The sequence below is a fragment of the Xiphophorus couchianus genome, chromosome 3 (assembly GCF_001444195.1).
Source record: "Xiphophorus couchianus chromosome 3, X_couchianus-1.0, whole genome shotgun sequence".
NCBI lineage: Eukaryota > Metazoa > Chordata > Actinopteri > Cyprinodontiformes > Poeciliidae > Xiphophorus > Xiphophorus couchianus.
The window spans coordinates 12,300,074-12,320,414 of NC_040230.1; the positions used below are offsets into that span (position 1 = coordinate 12,300,074).

General features: G+C 38.2%; 1 protein-coding gene across 2 annotated transcripts; it reads left to right on the forward strand.

Annotated features, from left to right (window-relative positions):
* The first annotated feature begins 164 nt into the window (after positions 1-164).
* LOC114142403 (F-box/WD repeat-containing protein 7) lies at positions 165-20,024 on the forward strand. Of its 2 annotated transcripts, none has more exons than XM_028013677.1 (14): positions 165-314; positions 1,499-1,578; positions 10,115-10,233; positions 11,973-12,205; positions 12,584-12,707; positions 12,859-12,980; positions 14,619-14,705; positions 14,802-14,891; positions 15,175-15,263; positions 16,342-16,564; positions 16,630-16,752; positions 16,894-17,059; positions 19,528-19,616; positions 19,740-20,024. In XM_028013677.1, the coding sequence occupies exons 3-14, from the start codon at positions 10,220-10,222 to the stop codon at positions 19,814-19,816; spliced, it is 1,437 nt and encodes a 478-aa protein (XP_027869478.1). In that variant the 5' UTR covers positions 165-314; positions 1,499-1,578; positions 10,115-10,219; the 3' UTR covers positions 19,817-20,024. The 2 variants fall into 2 exon arrangements, with proteins under 2 accessions (XP_027869478.1, XP_027869477.1); XM_028013676.1 differs by lacking the exons at positions 165-314; positions 1,499-1,578 and adding exons at positions 2,742-2,798; positions 2,898-3,030.
* Positions 20,025-20,341: the final 317 nt, after the last annotated feature.

The following is a 20,341-nucleotide window of genomic DNA, read 5'->3' on the forward strand; positions in this document are numbered from 1 at the left end:
TCGTCAGACAAAAGGAGTGTGTCTGTGTTGATGTCATGTCCGGTATCTGATGGATACTTGATTTAAAAATGCAACATGTTCTTCTTCAGTCGTCTCGGCGGGAGTTTTAGGGCGACATCGGTCCGTTTTGAATCTAATCAGCTCTTGGTTACTTTTATTTTGTTGAATTCAAAGATCAGAATTTGATCTGAACTGGGCATGATGCCTTCACGTTACCTTGGACGAATCAGAGGTCACTAAAATCGATCAATCTTCCCTACTGTCTTTATTTGGGATGAAGTGATTACGCTACAGACAGAGCAGTGATCAAAAAGGTAGTTATAAGAGATTACATTGTATTAGGATAAATTCAATAAATGTCTTTTAAAAATAAATTAAAAGGATTAATGCTGTGTAATTACTGCCATGACAGGGTACAGTCTGATTTCTGAACTGTATACAAGACGTTACAACAGCGTATTAGGGCCATTTCAAATTGAACAAAACTCTCAGAAATTTTCTAGAAAAAACAAGAAAATGTCTTGGCTTGAAAATTTGCTAAAAAAAATCACAAATTTTGAGATTCATCAAATAAATTCATAGAAAAAAAATATTGAGTTACACAAGTAAAAAATGTTCAACTTTTCAAACAAATTTCCAAGTTTTTTCTAGAAATTTCCATTTTAAAATTCCTGAGTTTTTTCTTCACAATTTTTTGACTTTTGGAGCTCATAAATTTCACAGTGTTTTTGTCTAGAGTGTTTCTGAAAATAATCTGAGCATTTCTGAGCCTTTCTGGCAAATTTTCAACATTCCAAGCTCAGAAATTTCTGAGTGTTTTCTAGAAAATTCCTGAGATTAATCTAAAAATTCCTGAGTTTTTTTTGGCAGAAATGTATTCCTGTTTTTCTTTTTACAATTGCACTAATATGCCACTGTAAGATATAATTATATTCAACAATAAAATTCAAATTTAGTTTCAGATTTCACTGCAATCAAGTGTATTTTGACCATTTCTGTGTTATTGCTCTTGTACCTTCCAGTTGTCTCTAAATTTAAGAGAATATATTAAAAGCAACAACTGATTGCAATTTTTTAAACCATTTTGTTTTTTAAAACAGTGTAAATTTCATTTTTCTATTAAATTTCAGGTTTGACTTTTGTTCTTTGTTTTTCTTCGTTTGCTGTAAACATGTAAATAGCTAGATATTAACTCAAATATTTTCTAGAAATTTATTTAAATAACATTTTGAAATAATTGTAATTTTAGAAGTTTTACTAGACTGTACATCTTACTTTTATTTGAGTAATATTATTACGAAGTCTTGCTTCTCGAGCAAAATTTCTGGATACTTTGCTAACATGTGTAACTTCATTGAATGAAAAACAGACATAAGATTACCAGAAATTAACCAGACACATCTACAGTTTATGTTTAAGTCAAACTTCTTGTTGGTACAGAAGCTTTGATGTTTTATTGTTATTTTCTGTCTGCTGCACATTTTGTGCCATTTTGTAGATAAAGAAGAAACTAATCACTGTACACTGCCATGACTTCATGAAGAAGTGCTTTATTCTTCATGAGATACACTACCTTCTGTAAGTATTAGTCTAATGAGCTTTATGTTGAAAAATTTGGGAAAGTGTTTCTTCTGTTATTTATTTGTACCTTTTTTAAATAGGAACATTTTCATATAATTTTTTTTTTGTCTTATTACATCATTTTACAAAATTAAATCAAATGGTCTAATCAGTTTCTCAATATTTGAGTAGCTTTTTTTTTTTTACCAAATACTTTTTTACTCTTGAGTAATTTTTCAGATGCCTACCTTTTACTTTTACCTTAATCAAAAGTTGAAGTAGTGCTATCTTACCTGAGTACATTTTTAGGTACTCTACCCACCTCATCTCAAGTGTATCCTAAGTGACAAGTGTCCACATAATCCTTAACAAGGAACAAATTAAGAAGATTAGATCTAAATATTTATTGTTTCCAACCTCCAAAATAAGAAAAATGCAATTTAAAATTACAAACAAAAGTCTTTCTGAGGTACAGGTTCAAATGGATGTGGATAAGTGTGCATTAATTGAGGAAGTAACAGGATTTCGATCATCTGTTTTTTACATGTGACATTGTGAAATACTTTTTGAAGGATTCTTACAAGTTCATCTGGGTTCATGGGGCACATTTAACAAATATAAACATCAAAGAGGTCACATTTGGTCTTTTTTTTAACTAATGACCATAAAAGTGATCACAGTGTAAATAATGTTCTCTTATTAGTCAAATATTATACAAATCTTGCTTCTTTAAAGCAGTGGAAGAATTAGTTAAATTTGTGAAGTCAAAAATGCTTTTAAGTTCAATCAGTTGCATTTATTTACAGCATACTTCAGCAACAATGCAGTTCAAAGTGCTTTACAACATAAAAACCATCAGATTTGATCATTTTCAAAAAAGCTGACCTCTTTTTTTGTAAAAAAAAAAAAGAGAGAAAAGGAATGTACAATATATCCTACTACGTTTTAGATTCATTTCTTTTATATTTTTGTGTTTGTTTATTCTTTGTAACTTTGTAAGTATGTAGTGTAAACACATAATGTATATTTTGTGGTACCTTTTTGATGTTGATTGTAATACGTTTATATTAATAAATAAAAACTAAAAAGAGAGAGAGAAAAAAGTGCCAAACAGGTTCTTGATCCGTTGGAGTTTACTCATACCTCTGCTGGCCACTGGGTGTCGCTGCAGGGACAGTTATACGTTTCACAGCGGAACGTCAACATCCGGCGACACGTCTCCCGAACAGAACAGAGCGGTAATCCTGCAGACACATCCAGACTGGCTTTATGCATTGTTTTCTGTTCAAATATCGTCCATGTGAGACTTTCTGAACACTTAGCTTCATTTCTCGTAGTCTTAGCCAACCCGCGGGGCCTTATACACCGCTAGAGCTTCAGATGGGGGAGGTGAGGAAGCTGCAGAAGAAGTTAAGGCAGATTGAAAATCTGGAAATAAAAATCAGTCTGAGCCCAGAGGAGAAATATAAGGTACAGAAACACTTCATCTGGCTTTTCGTGTTCATGTGACTCTCCCTGTATGACCTTCCCTCAGATGAAAAGGGCTGTGGTGGGTTTAGGATTGAGTAAACACCAGTTTGGGGACTACTGGTGTCACTTTCTCTTCATTTATTTGACTTTTATTTATAAAGTTTACCTCATTGAGATCCAAGATTTCCTTTACAAGAGAGACTTTATGAAGATCATGGCTCAAACTGGTTTTCTGGGCTGTAGAATGGTTATGGATGCGTGTTATTCTTGAAATAACAGCGTTGGCTTCATAAAGGCAGTGATTAACATGAATTAATAATAGTGCTATGAATAATTTGACAGTTTTTGCCCAGGGATCTGAGCAGATCTGATAATCAGACGTTAAACAGAGCGTATCAGGGAAAAAATAATTACCGCAGACTTCAGGAAAGTCTCGTCTTATAAAAGGTCACAATCTAAATGCAGTGGAAAGAAATTATGTGCCCTACACTACGGATTTGTCTTTGCTGAGCTACTCCTGCAGCTCCTAATTGGGAGGATAAATACATACAGGGTGAAGGTTACATATATGAGACCCTGAACTGACAGACAGCCAACCAAACCCAAGCACAACACCTTCATAATGTGTCCTTCTGGTTCACTTGGTCTTTACAGTGGATTGTTAGTGGAAAACATTAACCTGGGTGACATTTATTACAAATTTCAGTCACTACAGTGTACAGTGTCATACTAAAGTGTTTATATTTATTAGGAGTTTATTTTAGGCTGCATAATGGTGCAGTTGGTAGGACTGTAGCCTTGCAGCAAGAAGATCCTTGGTTCAAATCCCAGTCTATAAGGAGTTTGCATGTTCTCCCTGTGGAGGCTCGCATTCTCTCAGGGTACTCTGGCTTCCTCCTACATCCCAAAATCAAGACTGTCAAGTTAATTTGTCTCTCTAAACCATCTTTAGATGTGAATGAGTGTCTGCATGGTTGTTTGTAATGTGTCTCTATGTTGCCCTGTGGTGGACTGGTCACCTGTCACCTCTTGCCCGTTGGCTGGAGACAGCCACTAGTGACCGTGCAAGGACAAGTGGGTATAAAACATTTAAACATTACAAAAAAGCAAAAACAAGAAATCTGTGAGAGGGCAAATACCTTTTTGTAGTACTTTTTTAAATATAAAAAACACTGTTTTGATGATTTCTTTGAATTTAATGTTTGATTTCTTCAAATAAATGTCAGCACATTTTTATGTGCTATCATAAAGAGAACAAATGATGATCACAAATACACACCATACTTTAACATTTTTATTCGGAACATATTTTGAAAATTATCTACATAAAAACATGCAAGGATTGTTAATACTTTTGCAAGGCACTGTAGGAGAAACAAAATCAATTAAAAAAATACAAAAAGATGAAAAGGCAGACAGAGTACTGAATTTGGATTTAAAAATAAAGCATAATTACATCAGAAGAGCATCTTTGGGTTCTGCATTATTTTCATCCCTTCTAGATTTCCTCAAATTTCTTTTCTTGGAGTCCCAAGGAGAAAGCGACTTCTAAAGCGACGTGTTATTTTAATACCTTATCAACCCTTTGTTGTAAGAGCATCTGTCTTCTTAGTGATCCCTTTTCTTCTTGCAACACTCAATGTTACAAAAATAATTTTCATTGTATTTGGAAATGGTTGCTCAGTGTAAGAGATTTCAACAAAGATCTGCTAAGTTAAAAGTAACATTTGATTCAATTAATATCACTTATTTTGCACACCTGAAGGTCTGTTCTTTTTTAAAGAACGAACCGAGTGGCTTCCCTTTGCAAAGCTATTTCTGAACAGGTGAGATAAAGAATCTCATAAAGTTTTTCTTTGTCATTCCTTCCCATGTGGCTCAACCTGTTGGTGTTCTTTAGAAAACCCAGTTCAATAAACAATGTGACAATAAGATTCATTTTCATTTGTGCTAATCATATACTGCTTTAAATTTTTAACTTCTTTTAGACTCTGAAAAGTTATGGGGATTATCTTAAGACCAACATTTTCTCTAACAATTTAATATTTTTTTATATTACATTTTTATGTTTATTTTATGCACTTCTGCTCCTATTGCCAGAAGCTTTGGCTTATTTGCATTTTGTTCATAAGTAAGTCAAAATTATTTTTTTTAAACCTTCTGAATTTCCATTTTTATTGATGTTGTAAACAAGGTGATAATTCTGCCTTATGTGTAGTAATAATGTGCAGCCTACTGACCACTGAGAAAAGAAATAAAGAACTGGAATGCTGCTCAGTCAATTTTACAACCCTAATAATACCACCAGTTTTGTTAGATTGTATTGCATTTTTAATTAAGAGAAAGTGTCACACTGATATAAAAAAAAAGCTACAATCAACATAATATGCATGTCAGCATGTGAAAAAAGTAAAAAATAAATTAATTAAATGGCTCAGCAGTGGAAAAATAGTGGTTATTAATAGTAATTGGCAGCGTCCTACATTTCTTTTTACCATAAGGAATGTCATGAAATATTTGCATACATATGCTGTGAATATTAGAATACCTCCTTCAGGGATAATGATTTCAAAAAATGTCAAATTCATCATTTATGTATTAAATCTGATATTGATTAACCGACTGTGAAATATGTACCCAAACTGTTCAGTTTTTGGGGGTGTTTCTGTTGAAATTCAAGTCTTATCAGGCCAAAAATTAGTGTGCTGCTACTTTGGGAAACAATTTTGAGATTTTCTCGTTCAGCTACAAAGCAGTCGACATTACTGAGTTATTTATTTTCTGAACTGAAGTAAAAAATGTAACAAAGCAATTTTTGGAGGTAACAGTGAAGTGAGAATTAATTGCACACGTTTTTTTGTTCTCTTCTCTGGTGGTTGAGTGAATGTAGCAGGAGAGTTGGGAGAGTATAAAGATGCAGAGACTAGATAAATTCACTCTGAAATTGACTGTGACAGACCTCCCCCCCGAAAATCTGAAGTACTCACTGAATGAGACATTTTCAAACCTTTGGGGTCCAAGAATGACTTCTATCAGAGGTGTGTTTGAGTTTTTAACGTCCGCTGAGCTGCACCCTACGGCACTGCCACCAACTAGAGTTGCACTCACCTGGCTTTTCCAGGCTGATTCTCACTTATGGTTTTCAGATCTGAGCTGCAAGTTGTGGTGTTTTTTCTTGTGTTTCATAATAGCACATAAAAAAGAAAAATGTGCTGAGGGTTCTTTGAAGGCATAATAAAAAAAAGCATAAAGCATCAAAAGCATGTGTTTTAAAAAAAATAAATGCTGTGAAAAGTATTTGCCCTTTTATTAGTTTCTTTAGTTTTTTTTATGCTTTTTATTTTTTATAGACACATAGAGACACACTCACACCAAGGGTCAATTTCAAAAGACTAATTACCTGCAGGCGCTATTATTCATTGAGTCATCATCACAAAAATAGTTGCAGTGCCCTTATTTCTTATATGATTTCTATAAAATATGGCTCAATATAAAGCTGAGAAAATTGCCAATGTTTTCATGTGCAAAATATGTATTTTCCCCGGGAATAAATCTATAAACAGCTTGGTTTCTGTCAGGTCTGTTAAGACGCAAGAGAGGACTACACAAATTTCTCTTTTGTATTGATCAATAATTTAATTTTACATAATTGCTTAAGGCTCCTGGGTTGGTTTGTTAAAGTTTAACAAAATATGACTCCTACACTTTATAAAATATTTCATCATATTTGATGACTTTTATAAATATATCCATGTTCTACCAACTAAGGAGGAGCAATGAGTGACTTTTAGACCTTACAACGGCTGCATTGTGCCACAAAAAAAGGGAAAATAATCCAAAAACCAGGTGTAAAACAGCTTAAACCCACTTGTATTCTGGTGACCCGTTGCCATGGCGACCAGCTGACAACAGCTCCACTAGCACACAGAGCAAAAGTTACGTTCAAGTGTATTCAGGAACATCAGCACTAAAAAAATACAAACATTTCGGAGAACATTTAGCTGTCGTACTACAGACAAATAAAAGCAAAAGAATGTGTCTCTTTTTCAGATTCTTTGTACGATTATGTAATTTTCCCGACCAACTATATTCCTGGCTCAATGCAGAGCAACAGCTTCTGTGTAGCGCACGATAAATCACGTGATTTTCGACTGCTTGTCGGTTCCGATAACTTGAGACGTATTTGCGTGATAACGTAATGTCTAGAAAATATTTAAGATGGCGTCGCGGCAGAAACGCTCCAAAGTATGGTTACCTTCCACGAAAAAAAAGAAACGATTCTAGGTCCGGTTGCAACACGTACAGAGCTTTAAAAACAATTAAAGGTTGAAATGCCTCAAACATCCTCCAGCAGTTGGCCATACAGTAAACAACTGTCTGATTTGTAGGAACGTAAAGTACGGTATTTTTTTGATATATTTGATATGTTGCTTAGCAACGTCGGTGACTCGAAGGGGGGAGCTTCGAGCCCAGCGTCTCCTGCCATGATGGACCTTACCACAGGGGCCGCTTTTCATTGGCTGATGCCCGTTCTACGTGGTCACGTGCGTGGCGGTCTCACAAACAGACGCTTCCCGTTAGCTAAGTACAGCATAATGGCAGAACTGATACATACGTTAGCTAAACAGATCAATATGCAATGTGTCTGTATCTGACATACACTAAAGATTTTATTTTAGCAGAAAAGGCTTTGGACTAAACTGTTACTCGTGTTAGCCACGTTAGCACCAAGTACAGCTAGTCAATCAACCATCGCTGTGTTCAGGGAAGCGCTGTTTAATAATCGAGAAATAAATATCAAGCCTGGAAACTGGATATCGTAACGGACTGAATGTTATGTTTTTAACGTAATCTTTGCTCGTCTTGCGGGGCACAGGCGGTTGCCACGGTAACAGGTGTGCTTAAACTACAAAGAGAGAGAGAAAGTAAAAAGGTAGGAGTGGTTTTGAGTTGATCACCTGTTCGGGTTATTTTACCTTTGTTTACCTTTGCTGTGGCGCATTACAGCCGCTGTAGTTTCTAAACGTTGGACTAATTACCTCGTTCCTTTGTGAGTTTACGTTCACAACAAACATCAAATAGAACAAATATATTTCATAAAATTTTAACAAACAAATGGCTTCTACCGCGGCAATTATGTGAAATTAAATTAATTATATCCCAGCTTCAGAAGATTTGCCTTTACCTTTACAGAGCTCTTTGGTTCCTCCTATCAGTCTGCAGCTTCTCATATTGACGTCATAAAACCAAATGTCAGATCTACCATAACTGACCTGCTGGCCTCAGGTTTGCAACCAGCTTGTGACTGAGAAACCAGTAACCTCCTCCCAGATGATGACATGAACTTGTTAGTTCCTCTGTCCATTGTAGTAGCTGATATATTGTCAAAATCCGGTAGAAATGATGCACTAATCCAGTCATGTTTACATAGAAACAACCGTGAGGCTTTGTTTGTGAGACTTGTGGTCACGTGGGTCGGTTGTGGGCGGAGCTTGGTAAGGTCCATTGTCCCAGGTAACGTTAAATTCCTCCAGGTCGTAGTGTTTATGTTAGCGTCATAATGTATGCTTAATCTCCAGCTCATGTTCATATTTACAGTCATATTCAATAAATTAAAATCTGGGTCCCGATGAGGCTCGTTTGTCAGAATAAAAGCATCTTTTGAAAACAACCTAGCAGGTATTATTAGACATATTTTTCACCAGACTCACATTTCTGCATAAAAAAACCCCATTTTTTTAAACAGAGGTTAAAATAAATAACAATACATATCTGAGAGGGTGTTTTCCAAAGCTGGAGAGACTTCAAATCTTTAAAGGTGCTCCCCAAAAAGACAAACATGCCAATTTGTCTTCCCAAAACCCTGTTGCGCAAGAAGTTGCATTTATGTTAAAATATTAATTTGACAGAGGAATTCTTATTTCTTTTTAAGCCAGCTTTAATTGTGTTTGAATTGAATGCAATATGGTGCATTTTATTAATGAAAAAGTTTGTTTTCTAACTCAATGAGACGACTAAAATCGATAAGCAATAGATAAGTAAACTCGATAATGGAATCGGTATTGCTTAATCTTATTTCCCATCCCGAGACATGGAGAACACAGGCCTGGACTTGAACCATCTTGCTACAAAGCAACTATACTACCATCTGCACCACTGTGCAGCCCATGTTTTAAACGATTAAACAAATTTTAACATGACAAAGATAACCTGAATAAATAAAAAAAGTATCTTTCAAATGATGATTTAAATTAGAGGAAAAAAGCTGTTAAACCCAACCTGGTGTTGTGTGGATAACATTTGCTCTCTAATTAACAAAATCACTTTTTGACAAACACTTAAATGTATTTATGTGCCTGATTTTGTTTCTGTTAAATCATTTGATCGTAAGAACTTTTGGAGCGAGATAAAGCAAGAACTGTAAGAAACAAGTACTTTCTCACAGTCTGTGGTGGTTGATGTATTTATATTCCAGAAAATGGTGGAATGTCTTAGTTTTGATGCATTTATTGAATAGAAACAAAATCAAATTTTTCAGCACTTTGCGAATCAGAGCTTATCAAGCTAATATTAGTCATTTCTGATCAGCATATAATGAATTCATCCTTCTGTCAACCATAAAAAAATGTAAAAGCATCCCTTTTCCAGTCTGGCTCGATCCTTGATACTTTGTGGGCTGCACTGCCATGTATTTTTAAAGCCAATTAAAATGTGGTGTTTGCAGCCTCACATAGACCAAAAACTAAAGAAACAAAAGCCAGGCTGCCATCAGCAGCATCAAACCACCAGAGATTCCCAGTTGTTTTCAGATGCAGAGCAGCTCTTGACGGTGTGATGAGCTGTGTAAGGTTGGTGGAGTGTGCTGCCTTTAACAGGGAAAACAGACACTTGATGTACGCTTGACATCTATCTTATTCAGACATGCATATTTCAAAACCCCCAGTCAGACAGGGTATGTTTCAAGCTGCAGTCTAATAGACGGAGACAGACCGAGTGATCTGGTTGTGCATATAAACAGGATATAAACAACTTGTGGATTTAGCAGCTTGCTCTTACTACCAATCTCTTGACTTTCTCCTGTCAGATCTCCAGGAAGGCGGAGCTGCGTTCCAGATTGGCTGAGCTTCAGCTGCAGCTTTCTGGCCCGCAGCAATCTCTTGGGATTGTGGGAGACGGAAATAAGGAGAAGATGAAAAGACAAGTGTAAGGAAGTGAGGGAGAGGTGCCCGTTGGTGTGTGTGTGTGTGTGTGTGTGATGGTGGCGTACATATGGAGAGAAGCGTAATTTTTCAAAAGCAACAACATTCACTTTGAAGCCTTTGATCTTTTTTGCATGTCTATCCAAACACACGGGAGGTCAAATCCTCTGGTACTTTCAGAGGATTTGACTCTTGTTTATAGTGTGTCATGTAAACATTAATCACTGATGTCATCCTCCATATTGAGCTCTTAATCGTCTTAATCATCAAGTTCAGATGTGATGTATGTGATGCGCCCCATTGTGTAAAACAGAATCCACAACCCAGTCTCCTTGTTGACAATGCCTCTCAGTTTTTTTTTCACATTTTATTTGGTTGCAACCACCAATTTCAACATATTTTATTGGAAGTTTTATGGAAGGAGTCTGCATCCTTTAAAACTGAAAGAGCCGTTTTGCCTTTAGCTCAGTTAAATAAGGCGTTAGAGTCGCAAATATTACATGATCCTTTAAGAAAAGACTGCTTATAATTTTTGATTTCTATAAAAGAAAAACTGTCCTCATGTTTAAAGAACAATCATTTTATTTCTGTTTTTAGAAAACCTGTTAGAGGCTACTGAAGACAAGAGATCTGGAGGTTTTAGTATCCAAAAATCAATATTTGCCACACTCCTTTTTGCCTTGAGCTACAAAACATGCACTACTCTTCGAGTACAATAAAATTAATTATGTTTTTGGGAAGTCAAACAAACACAAAACTTTTAGAAAATAACATTCTTGTTTCTCGAAAGGCTGACAGAATGTGTTTCTAAAAAGACATTGGTTTCAATGTAATAGCATACATTCAAGAAAAATCAAAACAAATCGTATTACAATTCTTTGTAGTGTTATTATCTCTAAAACAACTATTAGGACAAATATAAATATGGTACAGATATTTTTCAGAACACCTAAAGCTGTAACTTTAGTGAAAAGTGTCTCTTTAAAGTTCACAAATGCAAATTTTCCAGAGAAAACAAATGGATGCCACACTTTTAACTAGTACTAGATGATATGACTGAAAACAGAATCACATATTTGTTTCATATCAGTCAATATTGATTTGTTTTTTATTTTAAACATTTGAAATACTGCCAAACTGGTGTCGTAACCTTTCCTGCTTTATCCACAGTTTTCACTCCACGCCATAGTTTTTCTTTTTACTTTTAAGCAGCTTTGAGACCCAGTGGCCAAACCTTAAACTGCTGCTGCGTCGGTTACTCAACAGGTTGTTGCTAGGTAACCACAAGTTATTCAGCAAGCTGTTGCTAGGTAACCAAAGAGTGAGTGAGTTAATTGGTGACTCTCACTTTGCTTAGCTGGCCGTGAGAAGTTGAGCGGTTTAAGCCTTTCCTCTGCCTACATTACCCAGAATGCTGTTCGGTTCTGGATAGGAGTTCAGTGAATTTATTGAATATTCTATTGATTTTGATTGCATGCTTATCTCAATATATATTGATTTATTGTCCAGCCCTACTTTCAGCTTATTTCCACAAAATGCTGAAATCCTGCATCATTTTCCTTTAACAATTGTGGACTACAGTTTGTTTCTCACATAAGAATATGAAAAAAACAGAGTCTGTGGTTGTAATCTGACAACATGTGAAAATGGGCAAGGGATATCAGGAGGGTACGATGTAAAGGTTGCTATGTGCAGTTTGCATCTTGATTATTTATTCAGCTCATGCTTTCTACTCTGGCACAGGGAAAATGCCCCTGAGACCCTTTCATCACAAACGCCTCCAGCCTCCAAGATCCTTAAGGGAGAAGCTGAGTCCAAAGCTGCAGGAACGCCAGCGCCGGCGGCCAGGCAGAGGGCGGCAGGAGGAAACGAAGGAGATACGGCAGGACCTCAGGATGCGACTGAATCGGGCAAGGTGTCACTTCAGAGCAGAGACGAGTCAGGATGCTCTCCAGAAGAGCTGCTGCGGCAGGAAGGTGGGCTAATTAGCAAAAAAGAGACAGAGAAGACTGGCATCACACTTTATCTCAGGGAGCTAAAAGGGCAAAGCAGTGCCCTAATTTTCGATTACCATCTAAAACCAGATTATACACGTTTGCCTCCGAGGAGTCTTAACAAGCTCGTGTGGCAGCCAGGATTAAAACCAACAGGCCGAGTTGTGCTTCCCTGAAGACAAGGCCCACGTTTTGCATCCATGGAGCTAATTTAGCCCCACGCTTTGCAGCAGCAGCAGCGTCGCATTAATCCATACCGAAGAGTCGTGTACTGTAGATTAACAAGGCAGGGTGCTGATGAGTCAACACTGCTAATTGCACAAATCATTTCCTTTTTTCTTTTTTTTTTTGTTTTCGCAGAAGCAGAGTTTTCATCCCTCACAGCGTCCTGGGAGAAAGCGCGGTTTCGCTTGAGGCTGCTGGTGGGTCACAATGACATAGTCACCAGTGTGGTTGCTGTTGACAACCTGGTGGTTTCTGGAAGGTAAAGCGGCGCGCCATTTGCATAATGGATGGGCGAAGTGAGCCTTCCTCCTAATTTATCTCCTAGTAGGCACTCGCCGTCATTCCACCACATTTAATTTTTCGTCCTGATCTCTTAAAATGTACTTTCTAACTCCTGACCTCCACCCAAGTCGAGACACGACGGTGAAGGTGTGGCACGTTCCCACGGCAACAGAGCAGAAGAACCTGGGGGGCCACACCGGCGGAGTCACCTGCCTGTCTGCGCCTCCCCTCGAGTGTTGCAGGAGGCTGGGTGAGTACGCGCAGATGCACATGTGGGCTGGCTGAGGCTGAGTAATGCCCGTGTCCTGCGGCCTGGTAATTATAGGAGCAGTTCATCAGATCAACTCCGCTGAGAAATAACCTCAATAGACACTTTGGAGAGTTCACTGTCTGTCTGAAGCAGGCAGCCTTCCATCATTCGACTCGCTGGCTGCCCTCCCTTCTCCGGCTTAACGCACCCAGCGTAGAAGTGCAGCGCAGTCCTACAGCACTTCCCCTGCTAATGAGATTATTTTTCTTCTTTTGCACAAACATGTCCTCTCCGTCTATTTCTTGTGATTTCTCTCCTTTATCCTTTTATGCATCATCACTTCCTCTCATCTGCGGCACGGTGCAAAAGTTTTGAGTCATCCCTCGTTTCTTTATGCTTTGCTCCCAAGGCAATAAAACCCTTTTGTAATGCTTGAATGTGGTCTTGTGCGATATTGCTTCAGGGTTCTGGAGTAATTTTGTTTCCAGAGTTGAATGTGTTTAGGTGGAAAATGTGAATTTTAGCCCCAGGAGAAAAGCAAAAGGCGTTATGAAGATTGTGACTGAAGCTCGTGAGAGGGTGTCACTATCCACAGCGAAACAATGAACAGAAAGGCCGGTCAGAGCCAGTGGTGGATTCACACAGGGACAAAAATCTGAATTTTCTGACATGTACTTAACCCTGTCGCAATAAACAATTAATCAATTAATGACATGATAAATGAATATGAGTTCAATAATGACATTATAATACGTTTTAGTTGTGGTTTTGGTTGTGTGTGTGTTTTTATTTCTACTTTATTGTTTTTTATTATTGTGTTTTATTTTGGATATCTAAAATATCTTCCTGTTCCAGTCTTAAGAGTTCTTTACAAAATTAAAGTTATTGGATGTTGGGAGGGCGAACTTGCATTAATATGCCATTATCAGTGTATTAATTGAAAATTGTTTTATCGCAATAATTACTGGGACAATTTATCACATTTTGTTATTGTGACAGGCCTGTATGTACCTTGATCTGCTGAAACTAAAGCTGGAGAGTTTGGTCATAGTAAGCTCGTTTGAATTTGGAGGGAGAAAGAGAAAACTTACAAGTCTAAGAACGTGGACCCACCTGTGAAGTACCAGGGTGGCTGTTTGTTGTTTTTACCTTAAAGTGGCCAACTCTCTGTTATTTCTATATTGATTTGATACAGTAGGGGCTTCCGCACTTCCCATATCTGTGCCTTCTGTCACTTTTTTTCAGCAGTTAAAACTGTTTAATCCGTTGTCGTAACCTGCTTTTCTGATATTGGATGCAGGTAATGTTAGCTAAAAGATGACTAGCTAATACCAATATATCACATTAAGCCTGTTAAGTACAGGCTGCTGTTGTCTATGTTCAAAAGTGGGTAATACTTGTTACATTCACTTGAGTAACTTTTTTGGAAAAAGGTACTTATATGAGTAGTTTTACTGCACTTTACCTTTTTCTTTTACTTGAGTAATATAATTATTGCAATGTATTCATTTGTATAATTCATTTCTAGATTCCTGAAAGTACTTTATAAAGAAACAAGGTGTTTAAAATTGTATAGAATATTGTATATTTTGGATTAATTTTTCAGTTTTTCTGATTTCTCTCTGTCTGTCTCTGCAGCCAGGTCCCTGTCCTTGTCTGACAAAGAGAGGTTTATTTTGAGCGGCTCTGCAGACTGCAATGTGAAGATCTGGGCCCTGAGCATCGGTATGCTTACCACACAAACACACACTCATATTTACTTTCTTGAAATATAATGGCCTGCATGTTGTCAATTAAACAGCGTTTTGCTGTTCCCCTCAGGGCAGTGTGTTAAGTCTATCTACACATTCAACGCCGTGACTGCGCTCTCCTTCGCGCCTGAGGGGGACGGCTACATCATCACCGGTTCAGGTGCGTTTCTGCGAGGGCACAAAGTGCAAGCGACACAGCGGACAGAGTAATTGGTCTGTTTCCGTTGACGCATGTGCACAATTTCATCCCAAGTTCGTGTTTACGTCTTTACTAATATCCCTGCCGAGTCTGACTCTGTGGCATCATCTGCCACCGAGTTACTGTAGCGCAATGCGTTTGGGTCGATTCGGCTGTCTGGCTCAGGTGTGTCAGCTGTGACCAGCGATAATGACTGCCAGTCGCCTGTCTTCACACGTTAACCTCACACTCTGTCACCCTGCAGACGGGGGGAAAGTTCAAGCCTGGAGCTGGCATACTTTCCAAAACTGCCAGTCAGTCAAGGCACACGAGGAAGCAGTCACCTCCATCCAGGTGCGTCGTGTTTATTTGGTCATAGTCAGTGTGAAAAAGCAACAAATGCCCTTTACATGAAGGCCTTCTGGCCTCTGGCTAATTTGAACACACAGTCCCTGCTAGGACATTTCAATTAAAAGGAAATAAAATGCAAACACAGCTAGATGCAGTCTTGATTTAATAAAGTCGTTCACTTAGTTAGGATCTAGCTATAACAAGAGATGAAAAACATCCATTACTTCTAGAATTTATTGGTTTAAATATAATTTATTGATTGTTATTATTTTTTTTTTATTTAGTTGGGTCTTAAACTCAGATCTAAACCTACACTAAAAAGTACGGGACTTAAAACGGTTCCCTGTGGAACTCCTAAACTCTAAATAAATCAGTTCAGACGCAGTTCTTAGGTCCTATTTAGATGTCATACAAATCAAGATAATGGTGATGTATATTATTATTTTCAAAGATTTAGATTACAGTATTGTGATTTAATGAATTGGATCTTCTGATTTATTTTTCCAGGATAGCACTCTCCTTCACCCCAATGACGTTCAAACTGAGACTAAAACATGCTTTTATGAGTGTCTTCAATATATTTAGAACATTTTGTATTGTTAATTTTGAAGAAAAAAAGCTTCTTTCAAAAAATACAGCTGTCAAATTTCCACACTTTCAACTTTTTCTTATTTGTTGCTTTCAAACGGATATAAAGACATTCGCTGAGATCCAGGCCGTGGAGCTGGTCCAATTTTAGAGCATACTGTTTGTTTTCCTTTTAGCAAAAAGGAGGCTTTTATAAAAACTGAAACCCAGAGCTGCACATGCAGAGTTTTTTTTATATTTTTTTCAATTTGCAAACATCATAATACGCCTAAAGCATTAAAGCATCACACATTATTGTCACCCTCTTTGTTGTTTCTCATGCAAAGCACACAATCCATTTATAACCAGCAGCGGAATGAAAAACATCTTAAAATATTCACTTTAATTCCATTTCCACAAACATACATGCAACACACACTCACACACACACCCCGGCAACACTGGGTAAGGACTCAAATCACCATGACAACCATGTCTCTGGTGCCCTCCACAGTCTCAGGGTCCTCTGGTGTTCAGTGGCTCGGCTGAGGGGGGGGTGTCTGTGTGGGAGAACCGGCGTTCGGAGCGAGAGCCCCTCAAGCTGCTGCACCACTGGAGCAGCCAGGTGACGGGCCTCAGCGGGGGGCCGGGCGGCCGACTGACGCTCAGCCCGCGCGGGGACCGGGTGGTCCTGGCTTACGGTCGAGCCTCCATCAAGATCCTTCACTGGAGGACAGGTGAGCCGCAGATGTTCGGGAAATCTGCATAATCCTCCCGACTAACATCTGTTCAATTACCACAGGAGTGATATCCAGGCTGACCAATCACAGCAGCATCACCGGCGTGACAGATTGTGTTCACCAGACGGGGGGCATCCTAATTGGCTCCTGCTACGACCTGGCGAACGGCGAGAGCTCCCTTAACTGTGAGTCAAAGATTAAAGCGTGCGCAGCCAGAAGCTCCTCCTGCCGCTCTGAGCGTGAAAACACAATAAGGACTTAAGTCGAAACCACTCTGTGCCCCTCTGCTGACCTCCAAACCTTTAATCTCTTTCTCCTCTCTGCAGTGTTCTCTCTGCCTCAGTGTCGCTATCTGGCCTCCCTGACCTGGCCGGATGCTCCTAGAATCCTCTGCTTCGCGGCGTGGACGACTGGTAGTGGAGACCACCGCTGGGTGACCGGCGGCCGAGACCTCATAGTGTGGGAGCAGCTCCCCAGTTCTGGGAAAAACAGGTGGGTTCGGCTCTTACCGGTATTTCAGATTCAAAGTTTCTTATTTAAATTTGTGGGTTCCTATGCAGACCTGGCAACATAGAGCGCCCTCTATGATTACTGGCAACTGCCTTAAAGGGGATCTATCATGCAAAATTCACATTTTAGACATTTTTATACTTCCATTTGGTTTCTTCTGCTTCTAAAAACACTTCAAGGTGATTAAAAAAAAACACCCAGCATTTATAAGTTCATACTTTTTAGTGTCTGGACAATGAGCTTTTTCAAAAACCTCCCAAATGTAACGTCACAAATCAGCAGGCACTGCCGATTGAAACCCAGCCCGTTACCTAGCAACCCCTGCCAAACCCAGACCGTCACCTAGCAACCCAAGCTGAGTTCCAGCACATTCTGTCAGCTGGTTTCACCACTCTCTACTTCTGCTTTTCTAATATGTACAGTTATATAGTTGCACATCTGTTTGCAGCCATTTTCACATACAAGTGTAAACTTTGAGTTGAAGTTGTGACCAGCAGCAGCTTCTTTGAATTTAAAGTGACAAGACGCCGTAAAACAGCTCAAATAGGCAGAACTGACCAGTCTAAAATCTCATTATCTAAGAATGATTTTGTGTAGCCTGTAGACCTACCATAATCTGCTCCAAGAGAGCATCATAGGTCACTTTTAAAATAAACTGTTGTCATGGAGACTCCAAGATGCCAATCTTTGCTGCAGATGCACTAACTGTGAGCTTCAGTGTTTGTTTTTTCATCCCTTTACTATCCTCATGACTGTGTGGTGAGGCTTTTTAATTCTCTTTGACTTCTGGTCTTTCCCATCTTGAAGAGTGGCTTATAGAAATGAGCAGGAAGTTAAAAATTAAAAGTTTGACTCTTTTGTCACTTTAAAAAGTAAATAAAAGATTCCAAAATTGCTTAAATTCTGTTCATTTTCTAGGAAGTAATTTGGGTCCCGATAAGTGTTGAAAACTAATTATTTCCTAACCTGGGATTTAAATCACTCTGAAGAGAATGGGAAGAGAAAGGGCATGTAAATTAGTTTTGTTTTCTGAACTTATTCTATCTAAAAAATCTGAATATCTAAACTGAACCACTAAAGCAACCCGGCTGCTTTCTGAATTGATTATTTTATGCAAAACTAAGGACCATATTATCATAATGTAAACTACAAACGCATGCCTTCTCAAAGTTTTATGGATAAACATTACACAGATGATGGAAAACCTAATGACAAGATTGAACCCTGTAATTTGTGGCGCATTAACTTATTAGAAAAATACGTGAGAGATTTTTAAAAGTTTTTGTATTAGTTTGTGGTTATTCATCGTGTTAGTTAGCGCCTTGCATATAAAACAGCGACCAGTTGCAAATTTAAAGGAAAAATCTGTATCAAAATGAAATAAAAATGAAAAAATATTCACACCTCTTAAACTTTTTTACATTTCTGCAACCTTACAACCACAAATGTCGTTGGGTTTTACTGGGATCTTATGTGATAACTCAAACAATATTAGTGGAATAAAATGACATGTGGTTTTCAAACTTGTTTATTGTTTTTCTTTTACAAATAATCTAAAACGTTTTACAAGCATCTGTATTCAACCACCAATATATTATGGACAACCATCTTATCCTGCAAGTATGTATTTTGAAATCTTCATTTCTGTTTTGCAAAACAAGTCTTGCCATGGATTCTCAGTTGCATTTAGGTTTGGACTTTGACTAGACTGTTCTAACACATGAGTATGCATTTATCTGAAGCTACTTATACATATATATGAATATAGATATAATAGTGGAAAAATGGATTTTGTAAAAAAAATAATAATTGCATTCTTTCAAATGAATATATTTTACACATAATTGATTAAAATACATTGAGTAACGGGTCTCATTAATGGATCTAATTAAGTTGAAGACAATCTATTAGTTTAATTGCATTAGATTAAATTGAACTGGTGAAACTCAAATACATTGTTTGATCAATAGATAATATTTGATTTAAACGTCACAAGACAATTAAGTTGAATGGATTTAATTTATTTAAATTGAAGAAACACATTTTTTTATTGAGTGAATCTAAAATTGAACTGAGTTCATCCAGTGAGTCATTTTTCTGAGTGTGCTTTGTTTCACCGCAGGGATGATGTGAAGCCGTAGTTTTCCTCCACATACAGAGTCCGGATCATTTTCTTTCCCCTTCACAGACGAATTTCCTTTTATTAGTCATTTACATAAAATCCCAATGATGCAACATGACAAAATGTAGAAAAAGTTTAATACTTTTTCAAAGCACTCAACAACAAAAAACACGTAGAAAACCTGCGACGTTCGTTACTTCCTCTCTGGGTCAGATGAATTTAATTCCCAGGCGCTACAAGGATTTAAATGTGTGCTAATAGGTTTATCTGTCTGCGTCTCCTCTGTTAATGTAATGCGTTTAGTTAATCCGGGGTCTAAATGTTACAGGGGTGACGTCACGGTGAAGAGAAACAGCCTGATGGACACGACGGTGCTGGAATCAGAGGGGGACACCGAGGAAGACGAGGACACCAACGGTACACGTCTTCACGTCTTCCACAAGTTTTAATGAGTGGAACAGCAGAAATGAACACTGTCATGTTTGTTTTTAGAAGACACATGTGGTGACAAATCCCTAATGAAAGCCTTTTGGATTCCAGATTACGAGGATAATGAGGACGGAGGGGCTGAGGAGGACGGATCGCCTGGCTCGTGGCTGCGCTGCGTTCTCCAGTGAAGCTCAGGACTCCACGGCCTGCAGCCACCAGCAGGAAATGAGAGGGTGGGAGAAGTGACAGACTGAGTGCCAGTCTGGGAGGAAGAGGAGGCGAGCATATGGACATGGAGAGAATGAGTGACTGAGTGTGTGTGGACGTGTGATAGGCAGATTGTTTTCTCTGTAAATATTTTCACGTTCAATAAAGCTGTCAAACTGTTAGTGCAAATTTGCAGCTCTTGTTGTCTTTTTTTTCTCTTTCTCTCTCTCTCCTCCTCCTCTCCTTTGATTTCTGGGTGACCCTGCCTCTTCCTGACACACCAGTACATCGCCTCCACTTCCCTGCCGGAGTAAACCCGATTAAATGAGCTGGAATCACATTTTCTGCTCATTCTTTCCTCCCCGTCTCTTTTTCTCGGGGCTGTCCTCGTAAACGCCACAGAGTTACTTGTTGTTTAATGGTTTAACCTCTCACCTCCATAATTACCTCATTAATGTCATCCTTTGTATCACTCCCTCTCCTCTGTGTCCATTTAATAAAAATAA

What these genes read in the sequence shown, in the direction of transcription:
- LOC114142403 (XM_028013676.1), top strand. Translation starts at nt 2,941, where the DNA reads ATGGGGGAGGTGAGGAAGCTGCAGAAGAAGTTAAGGCAGATTGAAAAT. An exon ending in AGAGCTGCTGCGGCAGGAAG is followed by an intron (nt 12,206 to 12,583) that starts GTGGGCTAATTA and finishes TTGTTTTCGCAG; the next exon opens with AAGCAGAGTTTTCATCCCTC. An exon ending in AAGCAGTCACCTCCATCCAG is followed by an intron (nt 15,264 to 16,341) that starts GTGCGTCGTGTT and finishes TGCCCTCCACAG; the next exon opens with TCTCAGGGTCCTCTGGTGTT.